The sequence below is a fragment of the Salmo salar genome, chromosome 17 (genome assembly GCF_965601325.2).
Source record: "Salmo salar chromosome 17, fSalSal1, whole genome shotgun sequence".
In the NCBI taxonomy this organism is placed as follows: Eukaryota; Metazoa; Chordata; class Actinopteri; order Salmoniformes; family Salmonidae; genus Salmo; species Salmo salar.
Genome location: NC_138307.1, coordinates 54,809,201 through 54,836,618, shown reverse-complemented (window position 1 = coordinate 54,836,618; position 27,418 = coordinate 54,809,201). Strand labels below are relative to the sequence as shown.

The 27,418-nt window shown below is 44.9% G+C and overlaps 1 protein-coding gene and 1 pseudogene across 3 annotated transcripts in view; one reads left to right on the top strand and one right to left on the bottom strand.

Annotated features, from left to right (window-relative positions):
- Nucleotides 1-27,418, bottom strand: part of LOC106576167 (protein O-mannosyl-transferase TMTC1) — a 100,352-nt gene that overhangs the window by 54,414 nt on the left and 18,520 nt on the right. For both annotated transcript variants that reach the window (XM_082963875.1, XM_082963874.1), the window contains exons 3-4: nt 27,034-27,107; nt 26,428-26,604 (exon numbers count right to left, since the gene is read on the bottom strand). In XM_082963875.1, coding sequence (XP_082820001.1) covers nt 26,428-26,604; nt 27,034-27,107 — 251 coding nt within the window. The remainder of the gene's footprint in view (nt 1-26,427; nt 26,605-27,033; nt 27,108-27,418) is intronic.
- LOC106576168 (E3 ubiquitin-protein ligase TRIM39-like) lies at nt 8,593-13,788 on the top strand (annotated as a pseudogene). The gene is made up of 2 exons (XR_014381177.1): nt 8,593-8,780; nt 11,410-13,788. The product of XR_014381177.1 is annotated as an E3 ubiquitin-protein ligase TRIM39-like (transcript).

The window sequence follows — 27,418 nt, the reverse complement described above, 5'->3', positions numbered from 1 at the left end:
AAGGTGAGTTTGTCTCCCAGTGTCTGTTGGAAAGCAGACTGAAACAGGTTTTCCTCTAGGATTTAGCCTGTGCTTAGCTCTATTCAATTTATTTTTATCATTAACAAAACTCCCTAGTCCTTGCCAATGACAACCATACCCATAACATGATGCAGCCACCACCATGCTTGAAAATATGAAGAGTGGTAACTCAGTGATGTGTTGTGTTGGATTTGCCCCAAACATAACGCTTTGTATTCAGGATATAAAGTTAATTTCTTTGCCACATTTTTTGAAGTTTTACTTTAGTGCCTTATTGCAAACAGGATGCATGTTTTGGAATATTTTTATTCTGTACTGACTTCCAGCTTTTCACTCTGTCATTTAGGTTAGTGTTGTAGAGTAACTAAAATGTTGTTGATCCCTCCCTCAGTTTTCTCCTATCACAGCCAATAAACTCTGTAACTGTTTCAAAGTCACCATTGGCCTCATGGTGAAATCCCTGAGCGGTTGCCTTTCTCTCCGGCAACTAAGTTAGGGAGGACGCCTGTATCTTTGTAGTGACTGGGTGTATTGATACACCATCCAAAGTGTAATTCATAACTTCACTATGGTCAAAGGGATATTCAATGTCTGTTTTTTTTTACCCATCAATAGGTGCCATTCTTTGCGAGGCATTGGAAAAACACCCTGGTCTTTGTGGTTGGTACAGTGAGGAGGTAATCATTCAAAAATCACATTAAAACACTATTATCGCACGCAGAATGAGTCCATGCAACTTATTATGTGATGTTGTAAGCACATTTTCACATCTGAACTTAATTTAGGCTTGCCATAACGAAGGGGTTGAATACTTATTGACTCAAGACATTTCAGCTTTTCAGTTTTTATTAATTAGTAAAAATGTCTAAAAACATAATTCCACTTTGAATTTATGGGATATTGTGTGTAAGCCAGTGACACAAAATCTCAATTAATCAATTTTAAATTCAGGCTGTAACACAACAAAATTAGGAAAAAGCCAAGGGGTGTGAATACTTTCTGAAGGCACTGTAGACCAGCCAAAGGTAGAGGCACAGAGTCTGTGATCAACCATTACAAAATCAGATATATGCAAACACTCCTGTATTGCACAAACTGAAAAACACAGACACACACACTCAATAACTGAACTTACTGTACATTGTGTGGTTGTGCAGCAGAGAAAAATGTTCGAGCATTGAACATGAGTCGGCAGGATTACAAGTCAAATCTGAGATCAGCAAAGCGAGGGTGTTGAGGTAGAGTTAGTGGTTTACTGCATGTCCACACCAGGAGTAAAAGCATTACAGTAAGACAACACACTCTGTTCTAATCAGTCAATAACGAGGCCTAGCCAGTGTGTTAAAGTTAATTCTGTTTGGCCTCATTGTTTTTGAAATGAGGCTACTGGCTTTATTTGACTTGGCCCAGGCTTTCTCTAAAACAAGAGGCCAAATGAGAATTCAATTATCTGCCAGAGTGAACCATCATCTATAATCAATGACTAATGAAACCTCACTGCCCAGAGAACTCTAAGCCACTCAGGGTCTGGTTTGGGTACACTGAAGAGGTGTGTGTGAGTTACAGTATTACCGTTACCACTGAAGTAACAAACAACTCGGCTCCATAGAGTGGTTAAACCACAGTATGCCTCTAAGAAAGGAGATCGAGAGGGAGAGCAGAGAGGAAGAGGCATAGGAAGATAAGGAGCGAGGGGAGTGCAGAGAGGAAGAGGCATAGGAAGATAAGGAGCGAGGGGAGTGCAGAGAGGAAGAGGCATAGGAAGATAAGGAGCGAGGGGAGTGCAGAGAGGAAGAGGCATAGGAAGATAAGGAGCGAGGGGAGTGCAGAGAGGAAGAGGCATAGGAAGATTAGGTAGCGAGGGGAGTGCAGAGAGGAAGAGGCATAGGAAGATAAGGAGCGAGGGGAGTGCAGAGGGAGACCCATACTCATATTCATAAATCCTTGAGAGCTATGTACACACGGGCTCCCTAGCTGCTAATTAGGAACGTCCAGAAGATACATTGAGCAGATGCTCGACTGAGCTACGAAAACAAATCTCTCTCTCCCTCTCTTTTCCTCTGGGTGTGATACAGTCAATTGTGCTGAGTCACAGAACATTGTCTCCAAAGGCATAATTACATTCACACTCCAGGTCATTAAGATTTGATGAGAGCGGGGTCTCCATCTCTGCCTGTCTGTCCAGGTGTGTTGTTGTGTGAGCAGCTGGGCAGGCAGAGTGACAGCACAGTAATTTAATATCCATAGAGTAACAGAGAGATGGCAGCTCCATCACTCAGCAGGCACCACCAGTCCCTATCCATCCACCTTTCATTCAGTCACCCACACATAGACACTGACTCAGTTTACAGTGAAGGGGAAGGAGGGAGGGAATACAAAAATTGATTTTTACAATACCCAATAAACAAATAATCTCATGAGAATTCATAGACAGATCTAATGCATAAAGTACATCATATTGCAGATTTCTCTGAACCCCTTTCATAAAATAGAATAACACTTCAACCTTGTACTCAATAGAAAAAGTAAAAAATATCCCTTTCAACCTTACAGCACAGTAACAATAATACAGCAATATCATACAGGGAGGACTGGTAATGCACATTGGAAGGAAAACTTTAAAGTTGAACACTCAAGAAAAAGCAACAGATTTCAAGCTAATCTTATAATTTAACATTTGTTAACTTTTGAGAGTTCATCCATATAAAAGGGTTAACTCCATCCTCCTTACTGTTCCAAAGTACATAGCAATATTGTGTGAGGCAGAAATTGTACTGTAGACATAACTTTACTCAGGGAAACTTCAGTGGAGAGACATAGTATGCTCCAGTGCTCAATATACTATCTCAAACTCTTTGGAAATCTCTTAAAACACTAAACTTGATCAACTTTAATAATACAGACAGAAGGAACACAGAAAATAGCCACAAACAGGTGAGTAGAGAGATTGCAAGGATGTTTTATGCATTCTCTTGTTTTCTTCATTTAAAGTAGCGACATTATTTGGGTTAAATTCTCTTTGGTAAAATAAGTCATTTCTTTACATGGCATATAAATGAGTCATCAAGATTGATCCCATATGTGATTCCATCAGAATAAAACCTCTCAACTGGAAACTATGAAAAGCAGACTCGAGTAAATGCTTTATGGTTTCACCTCTGGTCTCTGTCTGGATTTGGAAACCTCCAGCAGTCGCCTGTCTGAAGAGCCGTTCCTGTGCTCGGTCTGTCTACATGTGTTTACTGAGCCAGTCACCACTTCATATGGACACAACTTCTGCAAGGCCTGTATCAGCTAGTATTGGGTTACCACTGACCTGAGCCAGTGTCCATTGTGTAAGGAGAAATTCTACAGAAGACCTGAGCTTCGTGTCAACACAATGTTGAGAGGTTGCAGAAAATGTTAAGATAATGATCAAAGGTCAAAATGAGTCCTCTGCCTAACCTGGAGAAGTGTCCTGTGACATCTGCACGGGGAAGAGGCCCTGAAGTCTCAACTTTAAAGAGACACAAGCTGATCAATCCTGTGGAGAACCTAGAAGACAGGATGTGTAAGAAGCACAACAGACCTCCAGAGCTGTTCTGTAGGACTGGCAAGATGTGTGTGTGTGTCTGTTCTGCACAGACCACAAGTTTCATGACTCTGTCCCTCTAGAGGAAGAGGAAGGAGAGAAGATGGCTCAACTGGAGAAGACTGAGGCAGAAGTGCAGCAGATGATCCAGGAGAGACTGCAGAAGGTTCAGGAGATCAAACACTCAGTAGATCTTAGTAAGAGAGAAGCAGAGAGAGAGATATCAGACAGTGTACAGGTCTTCACTGATCTGGTTCGCTCCATTGAGAGAAGCCAGGCTGAGCTCATTGAGGTGACTGAGAAAAAGCTGGAAGCAGCAGAGAGGCAGGCTGAAGGGCTCATTAAAGAGCTGGAGCAGGAAATCACTGAGCTACAGAGGAGAATCACTGAGCTGGAGCAGCTCTCACACTGAGGACCACCTCCTCCAGAGCTTCCCATCCATGTGCACCCCTCCTCCCACCAAGGACTGGTTTAGGATCAGTGTACACAGTGATCTGTTTGTGGAGACTGTTGGGGCTCCCGAGTGGTGCAGCGGTCTAAGGCCTCATGTGGTACCCTTCCTGTAGGCTCATTCTGACATGACCCTCCAGCATGACAATGCCACCAACCATACTGCTCGTTCTGTGCGTGATTTCCTGCAAGACAGGAATGTCAGTGTTCTGCCATGGCCAGTGAAGTGCCCGGATCTCAATCCCATTGAGCACGTCGGGGACCTGTTGGATCGGAGGGTGAGGGCTAGGGCCATTCCCTCCCAGAAATATCCGGGAACTTGCAGGTGCCTTGGTGGAACAGTGGGGTAACATATCACAGCAAGAACTGGTAAATCTGGTGCAGTCCATGAGGAAGAGATGCACTGCAGTACTTAATGCAGCTGGTGGCCACACCAGATACTGACTGTTACTTTTGATTTTGACCCCCCCCTTTGTTCAGGGACACATTATTCAATGTCTGTGGAACTTGTTCAGTTTATGTCTCAGTTGTTGAATCTTGTTATGTTCCTACAAATACTTACACATGTTAAGTTTGCTGAAAATAAACGCAGTTGACAGTGAGACGACGTTTCTTTTTTTTGCTGAGTTTATAACAAAACAAGAACAGCATCTGGACAGGGGGAACAAAACAACATTAATCCAGACACGGGGAAGAAACGGAGGAAGTGGCAGAAATAGGGGAGGCAAGAAATAAAGTAATAGAGTCCAGGTGAGTCCCATGAAGCACTGATGCATGTAACGATGGTGACAGGTGTGCGTAATGATGGGCGCCAGCAGGCATGACAGTACCCCCCCCCCCCCCTCTAGGGGTGCCACACGGTGTCCCACCTGGGCGAGCCCGCGGGCCAGCTGAGGGTTGTGGAAGCCAGACGAGCTGGCTGAAGCATGGGAGCCCGACGAGCCGGCTGAGGCGCGGGAGTCCGACAAACCGGCTGAGGCGCAGGAGCCCGACAAACCGGCTGAGGCGCAGGAGCCCGACAAACCGGCTGAGGCGCAGGAGCCCGACAAACCGGCTGAGGCGCAGGAGCCCGACAAACCGGCTGAGGCGCGGGAGCCCGACAAACCGGCTGAGGCGCGGGAGCCCGACAAACCGGCTGAGGCGCGGGAGCCCGACAAACCGGCTGAGGCGCAGGAGCCCGACAAACCGGCTGAGGCGCGGGAGCCCGACAAACCGGCTGAGGCGCGGGAGCCCGACAAACCGGCTGAGGCGCGGGAGCCCGACAAACCGGCTGAGGCGTGGGAGCCCGACAAACCGGCTGAGGCGCGGGAGTCCGACAAACCGGCTGAGGCGCAGGAGCCCGACAAACCGGCTGAGGCGCTGGAGCCCGACAAACCGGCTGAGGCGCAGGAGCCCGACAAACCGGCTGAGGCGCGGGAGCCCGACAAACCAGCTGAGGCGCGGGAGCCCGACAAACCGGCTGAGGCGCGGGAGCCCGACAAACCGGCTGAGGCGTGGGAGCCCGACAAACCGGCTGAGGCGTGGGATCTCGGCGAACCGGCTGAGGTGTGGGAGCCTGATGAGCTGGCTGAGGCATGATGTAGGATGGGAGACTGATGAGCCGGCTGAGGCGTGGGAGCCCGACGAGCCGGCTGAGGCATGACGTGGGATGGGAGCCTGCCGAGCCAACCGAGGTAAGAAAACCTCTCGGGCCAGCTAAGGCATCCTCTGTTCCTTCGGCAGCAGCACGCGGACCCGACGTCACCAACCCCAACAAAAAAACTCCCTGATGCTTCCAATATTGGTGTCTGCATTCTGTAAGAACAGACGCTGGAAGACGAGAAGCAAGTACAGGGAGGGAAGATTTAATGGATAAATGGACATATAACAAAACAAGACCAGCATCTGAACAGGGGGAACAAAACAACATTAATCCAGAGACGGGGAAGAAACGGAGGAAGTGACAGAAATAGGGGAGGCAAGAAATAAAGTAATAGAGTCCAGGTGAGTCCCATGAAGCACTGATGCATGTAACGATGGTGACAGGTGTGCGTAATAATGGGCGCCAGCAGGCGTGACAGTTATTAACAGGACAAAGCAATGATGGTAGATAAAAACAATAGAAATAGTAAAATATAACTTTATGGTGCAGTAAAAACTGACATCACACAGCAATATTGCACAGGTAGAAGTTTAGTAAGGTAAAGTTGTTTGATGTGAATGTTAAGAAGAACAACAGTGTATGTTTTATACCAAAACAAACTGTCTCCAGACAATAACAAAAAAAACACACCAATCACAAATTCAAAAAAAATGTAATATGATTACAAAAATCCGATCTGGTCAGATGAAGATGAGAACATCCTTGTTTAAACTGTCCACTTAATGTCACTCAGTCCTGTTTGACTTGAGATGGTAAAATAATGTATAAAAAATACTTGTTATCTAGGGTGCTGTACCAGGGATACAAGGGGTACATTTAAACATTATAAGATTGTTCATAGGTACTACAGAACCCCAGTTAGATTACATAAAACGGGTTAATTGCAAAAGAATGTGTGCTGGAAACGCAAGGGTGAAGTAGCTACCTTTCTGATGTTCCACTGTGATCCCTTTCTGGAAGGAGATTCTTAAAAAGCTTGAAGAATGGGTGGGACAGCCTATCCTAGAGTCCCCACAGCTGTGCCTGTTTGGGGATGTATTTATATTACTACCAGGTGTTAGCAAAGAAGAGTTTGGTATTGCGTCAGTGGGTTTTCTTACTGTGGCTAGACTCATACTAAGTAACTGGAAGTGTACACATAGTCCGAAATCAACAGATTGGCTCAAACTCATGGTGGAGGCTGCATCTTATGAATCAATGACAACAAAGTGACAGGAGAGGAAAGGGAAATCTTGTATAATAAAGGAAGACTTTTTGAATTATATAAGGGATGTGCGGGTGAGAAGCTAGGGTATAAGGTAGAACGAATGAATGTGTAATGGGTGTTTTTTTTTCCTTTGTTTTTATCCCAAAAATGTATTATAACTTTATTATATTATTATTATTTATTTATTTTTACTTGCTGTTTAATATTCCAACCACTGATATATGGTTGAAAGGTGCTGTCTTGTTGGGTGTTATGTTATTGTTTTTATTAGTGTTAAGTCATATTAACAAACAAAAAATATTTTTAAAAGAATGCTTGTTGTCACTACATACAGTGCATTGTCATGTTACAGCCTTATTCTAAAATATATTAAATAAAATGTTTTCCTCATCAATCTACTCACAATCTATTCCCCATAATGACAAAGCAAAAACAGGTTTTTAGACATTTTTACAAATGTATATATAAACAAAAAAATGAAATACCTTATTTACGTAAGTATTCAGACCCTATGAGTCTCAAAATTGAGCTCAGGTGCATCCTGTTTTCGTTGATCATCTTTGAGATGTTTCTCTAGGATTTTGCCTGTGCTTAGCTCCATTCTATTTATTTTTTATCCTGAAAAATTCCCCAGGCCTTAACGATTACAAGCATAACCATAACATTATGCAGCCAAAACTATGCTTGAAAATATGATAATTGCTTTGCCACCTTTTTTGCAATATTACTTTAGTGCATTGTTGCAAACAGGATGCATGTTTTGGAATATTTTATTCTGTACAGGCTTTCTTAGGTTAGTATTGTGGAGTAACTACAATGTTGTTGATCCATCCTCAGTTTTCTCCTAATCACAGCTATTAAACTCTGTAACTGTTTTAAAAGTCACCATTGGCCTCCCTGAGCAGTTTCCTTCCTCTCCGGCAACTGAGTTAGGAAGGACGCCTGTATCTTTGTAGTGACTGGGTGTAATGATACACCATCCAAAGTGTAATGAATAACTTCACCATGCTCAAAGGGATATTCAAGGTCAGCTTTTTTATTTTATCCATCTACCAATAGGTGCCCTTCTATGCGAGGCTTTGGAAAACCGCCCTGGTCTTTGTGGTTGAATCTGTGTTTGAAATTCACTGCTCGACTAAGGAACCTTACAGATAATTGTATGTGAGGGGTACAGAGATGAAGTAGTCATTAAAAAATAATGTTAAACACTATTACTGCACACAGAGCGAGTCTATGCAACTTATTATGTGACTTGTTAAGCACATTTCTACTCCTGAACTTATTTAGGTTTGCCATAACAAATGAGTTGAATGCTTATTGACGCAAGACATTTCAGCATTTCATCTGTTATGAATTATTTTTTTTAATTTTTTTTAAACAATTCCACTTTAACGTTATGGGGTATTGTGTGTAGGCCAGTGACCAAAAATCACATTTAAAACCATTTTCAATTCAGGCTGTAACGCAACAAAATGTGAAAAAAGTCAAGTGGTGTGAATACTCTCTGATGGCACTGTAGTTTCTGGCGGAATAGTTATACTGAATGAATGCATTTCTTAAGTTCAACTACTGTAGATTTCAAGCAGTCCCCATGTTTGTACTCTCGTCTGAGTGTCTAAGAGCACATGAGAGCATTCAGCTATGTAAAGGGTTAACTATGTTCCAGGAAGAGAAAACTACACTGCAAAATACGGAGGGGAGGAACATTTCAACTTCGCTTTGTTGGACTGAATCTGAAGTGGAGAGATTCAGTATGTTGTAAACCGGAGCAAACGCACTCAAACTCATCAGAAATCTCTGTTAAACAACTTCACAGAGTCTCCAGGCTTTATTTGAAAACACAAACGGAGAGAAAAAAAGAGACAGCACCCATACTCACACAGACACAGGTGAGAAGAGACAGGTGAACATGAACTATACCGTGTTTAAGTATTCTCCTGTTTTTAGCTTCAGTATGTTAAAGGGGCAATATGCAGTTGCTACATACCTTTTTAGACTTTTAAATGAATGACATACGGTATACACCTTGATTCTTGAAGAATATAACAGATTTGTATTTATTAGGGATCCCCATTAGCTGCTGCCTCATCCTGGGGTCCAAACACACCAAAGCACCCACATTACATATAAAACAGTGAACTATGTTTGTACTGAATGAGCTAAAGATAAAACTGTACATCATATAACATCCCTACACCACCACATGTCCACAACACAAAATGTTCAATACCGCCATACAACAATATCACAATGTGTGTGTATGCATGTTTCTGTAGCTTGTGTGTGTCTTCACTGTCCCCGTTGCTCCATAAGGTGTATTTTTACCCGCCTTTTAAATATGATTCTACTGCTGGCATCAGTTACCTGATGTGGAATAGAGTTCCATGTAGTCATGGCTCTATGTAGTACTGTATGCCTCCCATAGTCTGTTCTGGACTTGGGGACTGTGAAGACACCTCTTGTGGCATGTCTTGTGGTGTATGGATAGGTGTCCGAGCTGTGTGCTAGTATTTTAAAACAGACAGCTCGGTACATTCAGCTTGTCATCACTTCTTACCAAAACAAGTAATGATGAAGTCAATCTCCCTTCCACTTTGAGCCATGAGAGATTGACATACATGTCATTAATGTTAGCTCTCCATTTAATTTTAAGGGCCAGCCGTGCTGCCCTGTTCAGAGCCAACTGCAATTTTCCCAAGTCCCTCTTTGTGGCACCTGACAACACTACTGAACCGTTGTCCAGGTGCGACAAAACTAGGGCCTGTAGGACCTGCCTTGTTGATAGTGCTGTTAAGAAGGCAGAGCAGCGCTTTATTATGGACAGACTTCTCCCCATCTTAGCTACTGTTGTATCAATATGTTTTGACCATGACAGTTTACAATCCAGGGTTACTCCAAGCAGTTTAGTCACTTCAACTTGCTCAATATCCACATTATTCATTACGAGACATTGTCACGTCCTGGCCAGTAAAAGGGTTAATTGTTATTGTAGTTTGGTCAGGACGTGGCAGAGGGTATTTGTTTTATGTGGTTCAGGGTGGTGTGTTAGTTAGGAGGGCGTTTGATTTATTATTTCCGGGTTTTGAGTTATGGTCTATGTTTATGTATTTCTATGTGTAGTCTAGTGAGTGTGTTTCTATGTTGAGTTAATTGGGGTGGACTTCCAATTGAAGGCAGCTGTTTGGTGTTGCCTTTGATTGGAAGTCCTATATTAGTTGGGTGTGTTTTGTCTTGTATTTGTGGGAGATTGTTCTGTGTTTAGCCTTGTGCCTTGCCAGACTGTCTGTGGATCGGTCGGTTTGTTGTTTTTGAGTTCATTTTGATTTAATAAATGTTCAAAATGAACAAACACAGTCCTGCTGCATTTTGGTCCTCCTTCACCGACGATAACCGTGACAGACATAGTTGAGGTTTAGGGTTTAGTGAATGATTTGTCCCAAATACAATGCTTTCAGTTTTGGAAATATTTAGGCCTAACTTATTCCTTGCTACCCATTCTGAAACTAACTGCAGCTCTTTGTTAAGTGTTGCTTGCATTTCAGTCGCTGTCATGTCCTGACCAGTATAAGGGGTTATTGTAGTTTGGTCAGGACGTGGCAGAGGGTGTTTGTTTAGAGTGTTCCGGGCTTTTTGGTTATGTTCTATGTTAGTATATTTCTATGTTCTAGTCTTTCAAGTTCTATGTTTAGGGTTATTGATTTGACCTTCAATTGGAGGCAGCTGTTCTTCGTTGCCTCTGATTGAAGGTCCTATATAGAGGGGTGTTTTTGTTACGGGTTTTGTGGGAAGTTGTTTTTGAATAGCTGTGCGTAGCCTGCATTACTGTGCGTTTGTTCGTTTTCTTGTTTTGTAAGTGTTCAATAAAAGTTAAAATGAGCACTCAACCAGCTGCGCCTTGGTCCACTACATATGACGACCGTTACAGTCGCTGTAGTAGCTGACTTGTATAGTGTTAAGTCATCCACATACATAGACACACTGGCCTTACTCAAAGCCAGTGGCATGTTGTTAGTAAAGATTGAAAAAAGCAAGGGGGCTAAACAGCTACCCTGGGGAATTCCTAATTCTACCTGGATTATTGTTGAGAGGCTTCCATTAAAGAACACCTCATGAGTTTAGTTCAACTGTCAAACCACAGCTTGCTTTACTCCAATGTTTGTAAACAATGTAAATGTAAACAAACACTATATAACCTGTAAACATGGTTAAACATATCATCTTAATCATGGTCAGTTCCTATACCCATAGCTATGTCCATGAGTTTGAGAGTTATTACAAATCTCCAGCCCCATCCCTCAGCTGACTAAATCAGTGGCAGGGTGTATGCTTTAATGGTGTTACAAATGCAGATTGTGCCTTTAAACTCCCTTTTGTAAAACTACTAATTTCTATATTAATCATTGTATTAAGCTTGGTTAATAGCATCCCATAAGACAATGTTGACAACTCTAAAGCTTAAACTATTGAGAACTGAATTCCAGGAAATGCTTTATAGTTTTACCTTTGCTCTATGTCTAGATATGGCCACCTCCAGCAGTCTCCTGTCTGAAGAGCAGTTCCTGTGCTCTATCTGTGTTGATGTGTTCACTGAGCCAGTCTCTATTCCATGTGGACACAACTTCTGCAAGGGCTGTATCTGACAGTACTGGGATACCACTGACCTGTACCAATGTCCAATGTGGAAGGAGAAATTCTACATCAGACCTGAGCTTCACGTCAACAACATTCAGAGAGGTTATGATTTGGAGGCCATTTCTCATATCTACCTTCACTGAGAAACTTTATCCATATATCAGCCCTTGTCCTAATTATGATGGTAAAAACTCTGCCACTCTGATCATCTCTCAGAGGTAAAGATTTATCAATTTTCAAACCAGGAGAAATGTCCTGAGACATCTGCTCTGGAATGAAGCTCAAGGCCCTGACGTCCTGTCTGGTGTGTCAGACCTCTTACTGCGAGACTCACCTGGAACCTCAGAGACTCTCAACCTTAAAGAGACACAAGCTGATCAACCCTGTGGAGAACCTGGAAGACAGGATGTGTAAGAAGCATGACAGACTCCTGGAGTCATTCTGTAGGACTGACCAGATGTGTGTGTGTCAATTCTGCACTGAGACAGACCACAAGACTCAAGACACTGTCCCTGGAGGAAGAGTATGGAGAGAGGAAGGCTCAACTGGACAAGACTGCGGCAGAAGTGAAACAGATGATCCAAGAGAGACTGCAGAAGGTTCAGGAGATCAAACACTCAGTAGATCTCAGTAAGAGAGAGGCAGAGAGAGAGATATCAGACAGTGTGCAGGTCTTCACTGATCTGGTGCGCTCCATTGAGAGAAGCCAGGCTGAGCTCATTGAGGTGACTGAGAAAAAGCTGGAAGCAGCAGAGAGGCAGGCTGAAGGGTTCATTAAAGAATTGGAGCAGGAAATCACTGAGCTAAAGAGGAGAAGCACTGAGCTGGAGCAGCTCTCACACACTGAGGACCACCTCCACCTCCTACAGAGCTTCCCATCCCTGTGCACCCCTCTACACACCAAGGACTGGTCTGAGATCAGTGTTCACAGTGATCTGTGTGTGGGGACAGTGAGGAGAGTTGTGTTTCAGCTGAAAGATACACTAAATAAAGTTATGATGAGTGAAGAGAAGAAGTTGTGTGATGCTGAGCTGAAGAGGATTCAGCAGTATGCAGTGGATGTAACTCTGGATCCTCATACAGCACATCTCTCTCTCATCCTGTCTGATGATGGAAAACAAGTGAGACATAGAAAAACATCAATTCATCTTCCTGACAACCCAAAAATGTTTGATTGTTGTGGCAATGTTTTGGGAAAAGAGGGCTTCTCTTCAGGGAGATTTTACTATGAGGTGACTGTCAATGGGAAGACTGACTGGAATTTAGGAGTGGCCAGAGAGTCCATCAACAGGAAGGGGAAAAATCACACTGACCCATGAGAATGGATACTGGACTGTGCGGCTGAGGAATGGAAATGAGTACATTGCGAACTCTATCCCCACTGTCCCCCTCTCCCTGAGAGAGAAACCCCAGAAGGTGGGGGTGTTTGTGGATTATGAGGAGGGTCAGGTCTCCTTTTATGATGTGGAGGCCAGGTCTCATATCTACTCTTTCACTGACTGTACCTTTGCTGAGAAACTCTATCCATACTTTTGCCTCTGTCCTAATTATGGTAGTAAAAACTCTGCCCCTCTGATCACCTCTCCTGGCAATCACACAGACTGATTAACAATGTCACACAATATTGCCTACATGCATCGATGAGGAAGGATTTTCTTTTCGCAATATTACAGGTAATACATTTACAAATCATAGATAGTCAAGTAACACCACAATTATGAGTATTTCCCTGATGTCCTCAATCAAATGTAAAATGTAAAATATTCTCTAATCTCTCTGTTTTAACATATAAATACATGCTTTATTTAATGAAAAGGAAAACATTCAAAGGAAATTTACTTCAATAAAAACAGTGATAAAAGTTGCATGACTGATTATTCTTTAGTCCATATATTCTTAAATTTGACACTCCATAGGTTATATGCTAAAGTGGATGATGCATCACTGTGTATATACAGTGCATTCGGAAAGTATTCAGACCCCTTGACTTTTTCCACATTTTGTTACGTTACAGCCTTATTCTAAAATTGATGAACTTGTTTTTTCCCGTCATCAATCTACACACAATACCCCATAATGACAAAACGAAAACAGGTTTTTAGAAACTGTTGCTAATTTATGAAGAAAAAAAACAGATATAACTTATTTACATAAGTATTCAGACCCTTTGCTATGAGACTCGAAATTGAGCTTCGGTGCATCCTGTTTCCATTGATCATCCTTGAGATGTTTCTACAACTTCATTGGAGTCCACCTGTAGTAAATTCAATTGATTGGACATGATTTGGAAAGGCACACACCTGTCTATATAAGGTCCCACAGTTGACAGTGCATGTCAGAGCAAAAACCAAGCCATGAGGTCAAACTAATTGACCGTAGAGCTCCGAGACAAGATTGTGTCAAGGCACAGATCTGGGGAAGGGTACCAAAAACGTTCTGCAGCATTGAAGATCCCCAAGAACACAGTGGCCTCCATCATTCTTAAATGGAATAAGTTTGGAACCAGCAAGACTCTTCCTAGAGCTGGCCGCTCGACCAAACTGAGCAATCGGGCGAAAAGGGGCCTTGGTCAGGGAAGTGACCAAGAACCAGATGGTCATGCTGACAGAGCTCCAGAGTTCCTCTGAAGATGTGAGAACCTTCCAGAAGGACAACCATATCTGCAGCACTCCACCAATCAGGCCTTTATGGTAGAGTGGCCAGACGGAAGCCATTCCTCAGAAAAAGGAACATGACCGCCCACTTGGAGTTTGCCAAAAGGTACCCAAGGACTCTCAGACCATGAGAAACAAGACTCTCTGGTCTGATGAAACCAAGATTGAACTCTTTGGCCTGAATGCCAATTGTCACATCTGGAGGAAACCTGGCACCATTCCTACGGTGAAGCATGGTGGTGGCAGCGTCATGCTGTGGGGATGTTTTTCAGCGGCAGGGACTGGGAGACTAGTCAGGATCGAGGGAAAGATGAATGGAGCAAAGTACAGAGAGATCCTTGATGAAAACCTGCTCAAGAGCGCTCAGGATCTCAGACTGGGGCGAAGGTTCACCTTCCAACAAGACAACGACCCTAAGCACACAACCCTAAGCACACAACCCTAAGCACACAGCCAGAGCCCGGACGTCGAACATCTCTGGAGAGACCTGAAAATAGCTATACAGTGCCGCTCCCCATGCAACCTGACAGAGTTTGAGAGAATTTCCAGAGAAGAATGGGAGAAACTCCCCAAATACAGGTGTGCCAAGCTTGTAGTGTCATACCCAAGAAGACTCGAGGCTGTAATCGCTGCCAAAGGTGCTTCAACAAAGTACTGAGTAAAGGGTCTGAATACTTATGTAAATGTGATATCAGTTAATTTTTTATAAATGTAAATAAAAAAAATATATATATTTTTTTTTTAACTGTTTTTGCTTTGTCATTATGGGGTATTGTGTGTAGATTGAGGGAGGGGGGGGGGAATCATAAATTATAAAATAAGGCTGTAACATAACAAAATGTGGAAAAAGTCAAGGGGTCTGAATACTGTCCAAATGCACTGTATTTGCAATCAAATAACCCTCTCTACCTCCCTCTCTCAACCTCTTTGTCCCTCTTTTACACTGTCAGTAATCTGTAACAGTAGTTAGCTAGAATTGATGCCAATGCCTGAAAAATAAAATGTGTTGCCTTCAAAATGTTTGGTGGGACAAAACAACCTCTCTCTACTGCCAGTAAAGAGGTTCACTACACATATTTCATGTCTTTGTGCAACAGTGCATTTGGCATTAGGCAGTGGAGGCATGGACACTAAAGATTAGCTGGGTGATGTATCACAGTGTAGAGAACAGATAGGGTTTAAAGTATTGTATTGCTTGGACCAGCTGTCACAATGCTTTCCCCTAATGTGACAAATGTCAAATGTTCAGGTCCATTTAAAAAAGCATTAGAGCCAAGTTAGGCTTTGAGTAAAACACACTCAAACTCATACACAAACAGGCATACACATAAACACACTTTCTCTCTCACACACACACACACACACACACACACACACACACACACACACTATAGCATTAGCCAAAGGTCAGTGAGTAAGCTGTTCAAGTCAATCTCCATATTTGACTACAGAAAAACACTGAGCAGATCTCCCAATTAGACCTACCCTGATGGCCTAAAGAGTCATGTAAGCTACCCAGCAGAACACACACACACACACACACACACACACACACACACACACACACACACACACACACACACACACACACACACACAATTATCTCCAGCGCTCCATTTCATGTTGACAGACATACTCTCTGCAGAGGCTTCTTCACTTTCTAGAAATTTCAAAGGGTTCTGTCTGAGCAAACAGAATCTTCAAATTATTTCATCTCAAAAGAACTCACAGAAACATAAAAAAAACCTCTCTCCAAAACACATTTACACAAGGACAAACACACACACAGACTTCAGGGACATATTTGATACTCGTATTTGATCATCATCATCATCAACAACTTTTCAAAACCAACATTTTGTTTAAAAACACACATAAAAACAATAAAAGCACACCAACAAAATCCCTTTGGATAATTGTACAACATGCACTGACTTCAAAGATTCCTCTGAGGCCGTTTCACAGAGAGAGATAATAAGTGTCACAGAAATTGTGTTGTGTTTCTCTGTCAATTAGAGGTCTCTTTAAGAGAACAAGCAAGGCAGGGGGAGCAGAACCCCTCCTACGGAAAGCCACAGAGATCAAGCCTAACAAGAAACTCAATTGACAGTTCTGGTCCTCCCCTGAAGAATGAAGGACACAGTCACTGCCTCCAAATGAACACACACTATCATAAATACAGCAGATACGCACACACACACACACACACACTAACTGCGTTAAGTTGTATAGGTATGCAGGTTTATGGAGAGATCTACTCAGAGGTGAACTCTCTGGTCAGCCATATGCATTCACTCACACCGTACAACACGCACGCACACACACACACTCCTCCATCACAAACCCCCTCTGGACCCCAGCTCTCTCCGTCTGAATATTTTTTAAGCAGATGGCCCCAGTCAGAAACACATAACCCAGTGTGATGGGCCCCTCATCTCTCCTAGCCATCTGTAAACATGCCTGCAGGAGATGACATTATCTGGCAGAGCTAACACAGACCCAGTGGAGCTGGAGGAGGGCTAACTCACAGGGCAGAGACACGTCTCATAAATCTTCTTAGGGCTAGGGGGCAGTTTCCTGAATTTCCGCCTGACTGACGTGCCCAAAGTAAACTGCCTGTTACTCAGGCCCAGAAGCCAGGATATGCATATATACATATTGGTAGCATTGTATAGAAAACACTCTGACATTTCTAAAACTGTTAAAATAATGTCTGAGGCTATAACAAAATTGATATGGCAGGCAACAATCTGAAGAGAATCCGACCAGAATTATAATTTTTCCGCTCCCAGGCTCTTATTATGAAAAGCTATTGCTTATATATATATATATATCCGTCACCCAAATTGCAATTCCTATAGCTTCCATTAGATGTCACCAGTCTTTATTCAAGGTTTCAGGCTTCTTTTTTGAAAAACGAACAAGTATTTTGAGTTTTTGTTAGAAGTGCATCTGAACCAAATCAGTCTTTCAGCGCGTGCTTACGAATGTTCCTTTCCTATTGAACATAGTACTTTCCATGTGAAATATTATAGTTTATTTACATTTTAGACTACCTGAAGATCAAATAGAAACATCGTTTGACTTGTTTGGATGAAGTTTACCGGTAGATTTTTGGACTCCTTTGTCTGCACGTTGAACGAGTGGATTACTGAAATCAATGGTGCCAACTAAACAGACTTTTTGGGATATAAAGAAGTATTTTATCTAACAAAACACCCATTCATGTTGTAGCTGGGACCCCTAGGATTGCAAACAGAGGAAGATCTTAAAAGGTAAGTGATTTATTTGATCGCTATTTGTGATTTTGTGAAGCCTGTGCTGGTTGAAAAATATGTTGATGTGGGGCGCTGTCCTCAGATAATCACAAGGTATGCTTTCGCTGTAAAGCCTTTTTTAAATCTGAGAATGCAGTTGGATTAACAATAAGTTAAGCTTTTAAATGATAAGACACTTGTATGTTCATGAATGTTTGATATTACGAATGTTTAATATTACGAATATTTATTTGAATTGTGCGACCTGCAATTTCACCGGATGTGGTCAGCAGGTGTTCCGCTAGCCCAAAGAGGCTGTGTTTCAAATGGCACCATATTAACCATGTAGTACACTTCCTGTATATAAACTCAGCAAAAAAAATGTACGTCCTCTCACTGTCAACTGCGTTTATTTTCAGCAACCTTAACATGTGTAAATATTTGTATGAACATAACAAGATTCAACAACTGAGACATAAACTGAACAAGTTCCACAGACATGTGACTAACAAAAATTGAATAATGTGTCCCTGAGCCAAGGGGGGTCAAAATCAAAAGTAACAGTCAGTATCTACTGTGGCCACCAGCTGCATTGAGTACCGCACTGATGGAGGGATTGTGCATTCCTGGTGTAACTCGGGCAGTTGTTGTTGCCATCCTGTACCTGTCCCGCAGGTGTGATGTTCGGATGTACCGATTCTGTGCAGGTGTTGTTACACGTGGTCTAAGACTGCGAGGACCATCAGCTGTCTGTCCGGTCTCCCTGTAGCGCTGTCTTAGGCGTCTCACAGTACGGACATTGCAATGTATTGCCCTGGCCACATCTGCAGTCCTCATGACTCCTTGCAGCATGCCTAAGGCACGTTCACCCAGATGAGCAGGGACCCTGGGCATCTTTCTTTTTGTGTTTTCCAGAGTCAGTAGAAAGGCCTCTTTGGTGTCCTAAGCTTTCATAACTGTGACCTTAATTGCCTACCGCCTGTAAGCTGTTAGTGTCTTAACGACCGTTCCACAGGTGCATGTTCATTAATTGCTTATGGCTCATTGAACAAGCATGGGAAACAGTGTTTAAACACTTTACAACGAAGATCTGTGAAGTTATTTGGATTTTTATGAATTATCTTTGAAAGACAGGGTCCTGAAATGGGCCGTTTCTTTTCTTGCTGAGTTTAGTAGACTCTGCTTATAGTGAATATGGTTATATTGGTCAACCACTTATAGTGATGAAATTCTCCTACACGGATGTGATCCCTGTAAGAGGAGTTCTCAGTATTTCCATATGCAGGGCACTTTTAACAAGGCATATAGAGCACATAAGGTTGCTGGAATAAGAGCATGCCGTGTGATAAATGTACTGCAACTGTAGTGTAAAATACTGTGCTCTCTACCAAGACAGGAAGGGGTTAAAACATCTGTACTCCCATCCGATTGGCTGCTCTCCAGCTGTGTGGGCTGGCGATAAACGGGTGCCAAACAAATTAGGCAGGAGAGAAAAAAAATGCTCACCACAACAACAAAAAAATCACCAAACATCTTTTTGATGAGACATTTATAAAATAACCTCCCAATTAGTGTTCAGGCCCCTGGCCTGTGTGTCTGTGGGGGGCCCCTAGCCCATGTGTTGGGACCCTGGGGCAAATTGAATGACAATTCATCCATCTAAAAACAGGCCTTCACACCCCACTGGGCCAGATACACAGGAGAAAGACGTGATGGCTATCACTCCCTGTGACATTCTCTTGCTCTCTTCATCTTTCTATCTCACTCCCTCTCTCTACCTTTCTCTCTTCTCACGCACTCTTTTCCTCCTCTCTGTTGTATGCTCCCTTTACTTTCTTTCTTTCTCTCGCCCCTCATTCTCTTTCTCTCCCTCCATTGTCATGCTGGCTTGTTTAATGACAGTTGCGCACCGCTTATCACCAGAGTATGTGAACGGAACTGGAGCGGAGCGAAGAGTGCCCAATTTGACTGGAGAGTGGAGCGAGATTCCCAAAGGCTGGAGGGCCGGCCTTCCTCGCCCGCTCCAATTTCGCTACACTCGCGCTCCAATAGCGCTCACTTCATGAACTCAGGTCAGGTCTGGCCCAGCATGCATTTGTAGTCTACTTGTGTGCTGCTAAAGCCCCTTGCTTTAACTACTGTCATTGAGTTCGCTAAATATTTCCATAAAGAAACTGATAAACACACAGGTGCTAAATCAAGGTGTCTTACAAAGATGAGGACCAAGATCAAGAGAGGGAGTGCAGTGATGTAGTGTCCACAACTAAAGAATCATTGTGGAATCTGAAAAGACACGTCCCGAAAGCATGATGGTGTACTTACTACGGGCACATGCTAAAAGAAAGGAATGAGGTGGGTAGCTAATTAAAGTGTGTCATTGTGGCAAATTATTTACAAACTAAAAATCTGATCTCTTAAAAGTTTTGTTCATTTTTGCTCTATTATCTCTATTATCCATAATTGATTTTGGCCCAATAGGCCTGGCATATGCCCACTTTCAAGGAGCTTTCCGTTTTGATTGGTTTATTTTGGCCAAAAAATATTTGGCCTACCTATAGAAAAGTTTAAAAACAACTCTGCATCTCCGCCCAGCCTGGCAAGAGCGGCCAAAAGGGTGTTTAGCATCCCCAGTGACTCTGCAAGCTCAGAGAGGATATTCTCTACTGCTGGCCTGCTCTACAGGCACCATCACAAGCTGGTTAAACACGTGTTTCTAAAATGAATTCAAAAGACACTGTAGACTGAGCCTAATAACACATTTTTCGTTTAACTTGGATTTAAATTATAAGTTATAGCCTATATGCGGAATTTATAGACTTTAATGATTTAATACAACTAAATGTTGTTTAAATGCCGAGTGCTTTATGTCCCTACCAGCCTATTGTGTCGCACTTGCAAATGCTTCACAATGTATTTCTTTTGTAGGTTATAGCCTTGAAATAATACAGCCTAAATAATTCATTTTTGTTCCTTCTTAGTCTCCCTGTCTGACTCCTGACCTATTTAGAGTGTTTATATGCTGTTTAATATGACATGTGGCCTATTTCAAATTATGAGTGCTTCTTACAGTCACCTTTTCATGTTTATTAAAGTACTTTTCATTCCAATCATATGGTTTGGTTTCAATACTTCACAACCAAATGGTAGGTCCAAGTAGTCACTGAAATAGATAGGTGTTGGTTAAATTGTGATTTTAATGAATGGAGTGAATTTGGAGCATCAGTTTTTTTCTCCTGTGAGCGTGGAGCGGTTTTTAGCGGTGCGGTTGGAAAGGGCGTGGAGCGCCGGAGAAAGCGCCGCTCGGTGAGCGATGAGCGGGATTTCGCACCGCTCAACACCGTTCAACACCGTTCACATACCCTGCTTATCAGTGACAGGTCTCCAAACAGGCCAGAGAGCTGTGGCCTAAGGGCTCTCATTACAGAGAGGAGACAGAGTGCACACAGACACACACACAATCTCCATCTTTCTCTCCGTCCTTAATTCCGTCCCTCTTGTGCTCTCTCTCTCTTTTCCCTCCCTCCCTCAGTTCCATCAGTTAGTCCAGCCTGTAGATACATTAACAGCTGATGGTGTTTAATTAAGGCCCAAATTAAATCAGCATCTATTAAATCTTCCCAGCGTATCAAAGAGCCAGACACGGGACAGGCGTGGGGAGAGATCTAACGCACCCCCAACATATCACTAACCTATCTCCAACGCATATCTAATGCATGTTGACAGCTACTGCAGTCCAGAAGAAAGGGCGACCGGAGGGAAGAGTGGGAGAGGGGGAAAAGAGAAAAAGAGATATGGAGGGGGTGGAAAGAGATGGGGAGAAAGAGTGAAAGAGGATAAGAGAGAGAGAGAGAAAGGTAGAGAGAAGGAGAGAGGAAAAGTGGGGGTTTGGCTGGAAATGCTATTGGATCTTCCTCGCTGAATTCCTGAGATGATCCGTATTTCCTGTTCCTTGGCACCAGTATCAAAGACAGTACAGTGAGAGGCCGGAAAAGACTGTTTTCACTGAATACTCACTCCCTCTCCTTATCCTCTCTCTATGCCTTCATACACATACCCTCTGTCTCTCCCTCTAACAGGCCCTGTGGAGCTCGCATCCCCTCTGTCTCTCCCACTAACAGGGCCTGTGGAGCTCATATACCCTCTGTCTCTCCCTCTAACAGGGCCTGTGGAGCTCATATACCCTCTGTCTCTCCCTCTAACAGGCCCTGTGGAGCTCATATACTCTCTGTCTCTCCCTCTAACAGGGCCTGTGGAGCTCATATACTCTCTCTCTCTCGCTCTAACAGGGCCTGTGGAGCTCATATACCCTCTGTCTCTCCCTCTAACAGGGCCTGTGGAGCGCATATACCCTGTCTCTCGCTCTAACAGGCCCTGTGGAGCTCATATACTCTCTCTCTCTCGCTCTAACAGGGCCTGTGGAGCTCGCATCCCCTCTGTCTCTCCCTCTAACAGGGCCTGTGGAGCTCATATACCCTCGGTCTCTCCCTCTAACAGGGCCTGTGGAGCTCATATACTCTCTGTCTCTCCCTCTAACAGGGCCTGTGGAGCTCATATACTCTCTCTCTCTCCCTCTAACAGGGCCTGTGGAGCTCATATACTCTCTGTCTCTCGCTCTAACAGGGCCTGTGGAGCTCATATACCCTCTGTCTCTCCCTCTAACAGGCCCTGTGGAGCTCATATACTCTCTCTCTCTCGCTCTAACAGGGCCTGTGGAGCTCGCATCCCCTCTGTCTCTCCCTCTAACAGGGCCTGTGGAGCTCATATACCCTCGGTCTCTCCCTCTAACAGGGCCTGTGGAGCTCATATACCCTCGGTCTCTCCCTCTAACAGGGCCTGTGGAGCTCGCATCCCCTCTGTCTCTCCCTCTAACAGGGCCTGTGGAGCTCGCATCCCCTCTGTCTCTCCCTCTAACAGGCCCTGTGGAGCTCATATACTCTCTGTCTCTCCCTCTAACAGGGCCTGTGGAGCTCATATACTCTCTGTCTCTCTCTCTAACAGGGCCTGTGGAGCTCATATACTCTCTCTCTCTCCCTCTAACAGGGCCTGTGGAGCTCATATACTCTCTCTCTCTCCCTCCAACAGGCCCTGTGGAGCTCATATACTCTCTGTCTCTCCCTCTAACAGGCCCTGTGGAGCTCATATACTCTCTGTCTCTCGCTCTAACAGGGCCTGTGGAGCTCGCATCCCCTCTGTCTCTCCCTCTAACAGGGCCTGTGGAGCTCATATACCCTCGGTCTCTCCCTCTAACAGGGCCTGTGGAGCTCATATACCCTCGGTCTCTCCCTCTAACAGGGCCTGTGGAGCTCGCATCCCCTCTGTCTCTCCCTCTAACAGGGCCTGTGGAGCTCGCATCCCCTCTGTCTCTCCCTCTAACAGGCCCTGTGGAGCTCATATACTCTCTGTCTCTCCCTCTAACAGGGCCTGTGGAGCTCATATACTCTCTCTCTCTCCCTCTAACAGGCCCTGTGGAGCTCATATACTCTCTGTCTCTCCCTCCAACAGGCCCTGTGGAGCTCATATACTCTCTGTCTCTCCCTCTAACAGGCCCTGTGGAGCTCATATACTCTCTGTCTCTCGCTCTAACAGGGCCTGTGGAGCTCGCATCCCCTCTGTCTCTCCCTCTAACAGGGCCTGTGGAGCTCATATACCCTCGGTCTCTCCCTCTAACAGGGCCTGTGGAGCTCATATACCCTCGGTCTCTCCCTCTAACAGGGCCTGTGGAGCTCGCATCCCCTCTGTCTCTCCCTCTAACAGGGCCTGTGGAGCTCGCATCCCCTCTGTCTCTCCCTCTAACAGGCCCTGTGGAGCTCATATACTCTCTCTCTCTCCCTCTAACAGGCCCTGTGGAGCTCATATACTCTCTGTCTCTCCCTCTAACAGGGCCTGTGGAGCTCATATACTCTCTCTCTCTCCCTCTAACAGGCCCTGTGGAGCTCATATACTCTCTGTCTCTCCCTCTAACAGGCCCTGTGGAGCTCGCATCCCCTCTGTCTCTCCCTCTAACAGGGCCTGTGGAGCTCATATACTCTCTGTCTCTCCCTCTAACAGGGCCTGTGGAGCTCATATACTCTCTGTCTCTCCCTCTAACAGGGCCTGTGGAGCTCGCATCCCCTCTGTCTCTCCCTCTAACAGGCCCTGTGGAGCTCATATACTCTCTGTCTCTCTCTCTCTAACAGGGCCTGTGGAGCTCATATACTCTCTCTCTCTCCCTCTAACAGGGCCTGTGGAGCTCATATACTCTCTCTCTCTCCCTCCAACAGGCCCTGTGGAGCTCATATACTCTCTGTCTCTCCCTCTAACAGGCCCTGTGGAGCTCATATACTCTCTGTCTCTCGCTCTAACAGGGCCTGTGGAGCTCGCATCCCCTCTGTCTCTCCCTCTAACAGGGCCTGTGGAGCTCATATACCCTCGGTCTCTCCCTCTAACAGGGCCTGTGGAGCTCATATACCCTCGGTCTCTCCCTCTAACAGGGCCTGTGGAGCTCGCATCCCCTCTGTCTCTCCCTCTAACAGGGCCTGTGGAGCTCGCATCCCCTCTGTCTCTCCCTCTAACAGGCCCTGTGGAGCTCATATACTCTCTGTCTCTCCCTCTAACAGGGCCTGTGGAGCTCATATACTCTCTCTCTCTCCCTCTAACAGGGCCTGTGGAGCTCATATACTCTCTGTCTCTCGCTCTAACAGGCCCTGTGGAGCTCACAGCAGACACATACAACTCTTTTCTGTTCCATCCCTTTCTGCTGGGTTCATTCACAGATCACAGCTCCACACACACACATACAGTCCGAGGTCCCCCCACCGCAGGCCCCATGGCAGATAGGCTTTCAGAGATATGCTGTGCGTGCGGTCAAATTAGAGATTCGTTCTTCTGCACCAACACACACGCCATCCCTCAGAGAGAGTTCCTGTCACTACTGGTTGAGACAGAGCTCAGGGGAGAGACAGCGGACACTGATAGGGCTCTGGGCTTGTCTTTGGGGCTTTAACATACTGCAAAGGATTACACAAAAACACAAACGCACGAACACACACACAAACATTATTCTTTCACATCTGTCTCTTACCCTCTCCCCCCACACCAATTCATCTCTCCCTCCTTCCCCTCTCATTCTATCTCCATGAATCTCTCCATCGTGCTGTGATGTCATAGCCACACCATAGAGATGGTGGTGAGGTTGGTGTGTGGTGAGTAGCAGATGCTAATAGTGATGATGTTGGTCTGGGGGGGGGGAGCGAGTCCAAGCCCAGCATCAGTGCTTGGTTTGGGGTATGACTCAAGGCTGCAGTGCCTGTGGTTGGAGGTATGGAGCTCCACACATGAAAGAGGGGATGAAGAGAAGACTGTGGGCCAGGAGCAGTTTTGGTGGCTGAGGACAGGGAGCAGAGATCAGGGTTGTGGCCCAGGCATGATGCCTGACTGTGGACATAACTCTGGGCGTTCTCTGGTGGCTGGAGGGAATTGAAGTTGTGTGTGCAGTTTGTGTGTGTTTTCTGGCTAGAGACGCAGAGGCATGTTGCTGTGCCATGTAAACACACAGCCAGGCCTGGCAGCAGGCCAACACGGCTGTTCGGGTGAGTGTGTGTGTGTGTGTGTGTGTGTGCGTGCGTGTGTGTTGGGAATAGAACAATAAAACAAGTAAAACACAAAAACATAAAACAAGCAACAACCCTGTACTGTAACTTAGCAACAGAGCAGTGTCTTAAAGCTATAGGAGTCAACATTGAAGTCACCACTAACTATTTAGCAGGCAGCTTTAGTCCAGAGCAACAGAGAGAAAAAAACAAAGCCACGAGTAAGTAGCAGCAGTGTTGCTACACACCATTCATCAGCCCACAGTAGGGGTTAGTGGTGCACTCATTCACTATCAGACCAGTACAGCTGTTGTAATACTACAACAATACTGAAGGCTATTACAGAGGTTTAGCAGTGAGAGTCTATGAGAGGCCTGTAGTCCAGGGCTGTCTGTCAGCCTGCTCAGTGGTAGCACTCACAAACAAACACACACGCACACACACACAGTTTGAGCTCTCCACTGTCGTATTAAGAGGTGTCCATCCAGATGAAGACATAAACAAGACACAGGACATGGCTTAGAGAGACACCATGCCAAGAGTAGATTTCTGGCAGGACGGGGTGTGATGAGCAAACACAAAGAAAAGCATCCAACTACTAAGGGACACATTTACACACAGAGACACACATGGATAGTGACGTACACACACACACACACACACTCAGAAACACACTCTCACAACACACACACACACACACTCAAGTCCCACAGCCACACGACTCAATGACAGATGCCCGGGGCAGTTACCCTAACATAACCCCCTAATACACACACAAACGTCCCCCCTCACTGTTAAATCCTTTAATGTGTTATCAGAGGCCAGCCCACTGAACACAGGCTAATTCCAGCACATTCCAACACTGCATGGGGTGGAGGCCCCCAAAACATCAGGACCTGGCTTTGGCAGGGTGGACCACATACACACACACACACACACACACACACACACACACACACACACACACACACACACACACACACACAGTCTATGTAGCAGTAGTTTTCACCCGTCTCTCCCTTCGTCTGATCCAGTGTTACAATCCTCTGTAATATACACCCCCAGAGAGGCAGAAACCAGGACATTCCCATACCAACATTTGGCCATGCTGTTACTGTACACGTGTTAGTCTGTCTCTATAGATGGCTGCTCCACCAACTTAACTGGCTGGTCCAACCGTGCTTTTAGGAGAACAGTCAACAGTTAGCAGAGAATAACAGGAACCCTGGTCTGTAGGAATACTGAAATGACCTGGGTGGAGGGTGCACACACACAAACACACACACAAAGATGTGCTTCTTTCCAACACACACATACAGCTAATTACATATAACCAGCTCATACACACACAAGCTGACAAGAGTGACAAAGGTCTTCTTAGGCAATCAAGCCATCTTAAAACACACACACACACAGTGGACTTACAAGAGGAGGGGCTTGCGGCAGAGCACCAGGGCATCGTAGAGCACACACACCCCTAAGACGGTGATGCCCGTCTCCTTGACCAGCATGGCACAGGTACCCAGCAGCAGACTGGCACCCAGCGCCCACACAGACACCGTGGAGGGCAGAGACTCTGCAGAACCAGAACCACCCACACTCCTAGAGAGAGAGAGAGAGAGAGAGAGAGAGAGAGAGAGAGAGAGAGAGAGAGAGAGAGAGAGAGAGGAGAGAGAGAGAGAGAGAGAGAGAGAGAGAGAGAGAGAGAGAGAGAGAGAGAGAGAGAGAGAGAGAGAGGTGCTATTAAGTAAAGAGAAAATACCGCCCAGAGTGTAAAAAAACTCTACACAATCCGCCCCCAGAGTAGTGAGAGACACAGACACAGAGAGAGACACACAGAGATAGAGACACAGAGAGAGAGACACAGAGAGAGAGAGACAGACAGAGAGAGAGAGAGACAGAGAGACAGAGAGAGAGAGAGAGACAGAGAGAGAGAGAGAGACAGAGAGAGAGAGAGAGACAGAGAGAGAGAGAGAGCGAGAGACACAGAGAGAGAGACAGAGAGAGAGAAGTGAGTTAGGGATTTCTTACCTAATATAGGAGAGAAAGGCCAGGAGGAACAGCATGCAGGCCAAGACATCCGCCCTGCCCACAATACCAGACACCTGAAACATACACAGAGTTTACATTAGTCCTGTGGCTCAGGTGACCCGGACAAACTGTAGACTAGCGACAGAGTAGAGTGGGTGTCCATAGGGAAGTCTATTATGTTGCTGGGTTACACTGAGACGCATGACTCATTACATAACACTGTGTTATGGTAGAGTCTGTCAGCAGAGGTCCAGAGACAGTTCAGGGCAGGTTGGAGATGAGACAGTAATATCTGTATATTTACCACAAAGCGCCCTGATGTTTCAGCCTCTTCTCCAAGAGAGAGACCTAGTTAGGCGGCAATACTTAAGGTGTGATATGTTAG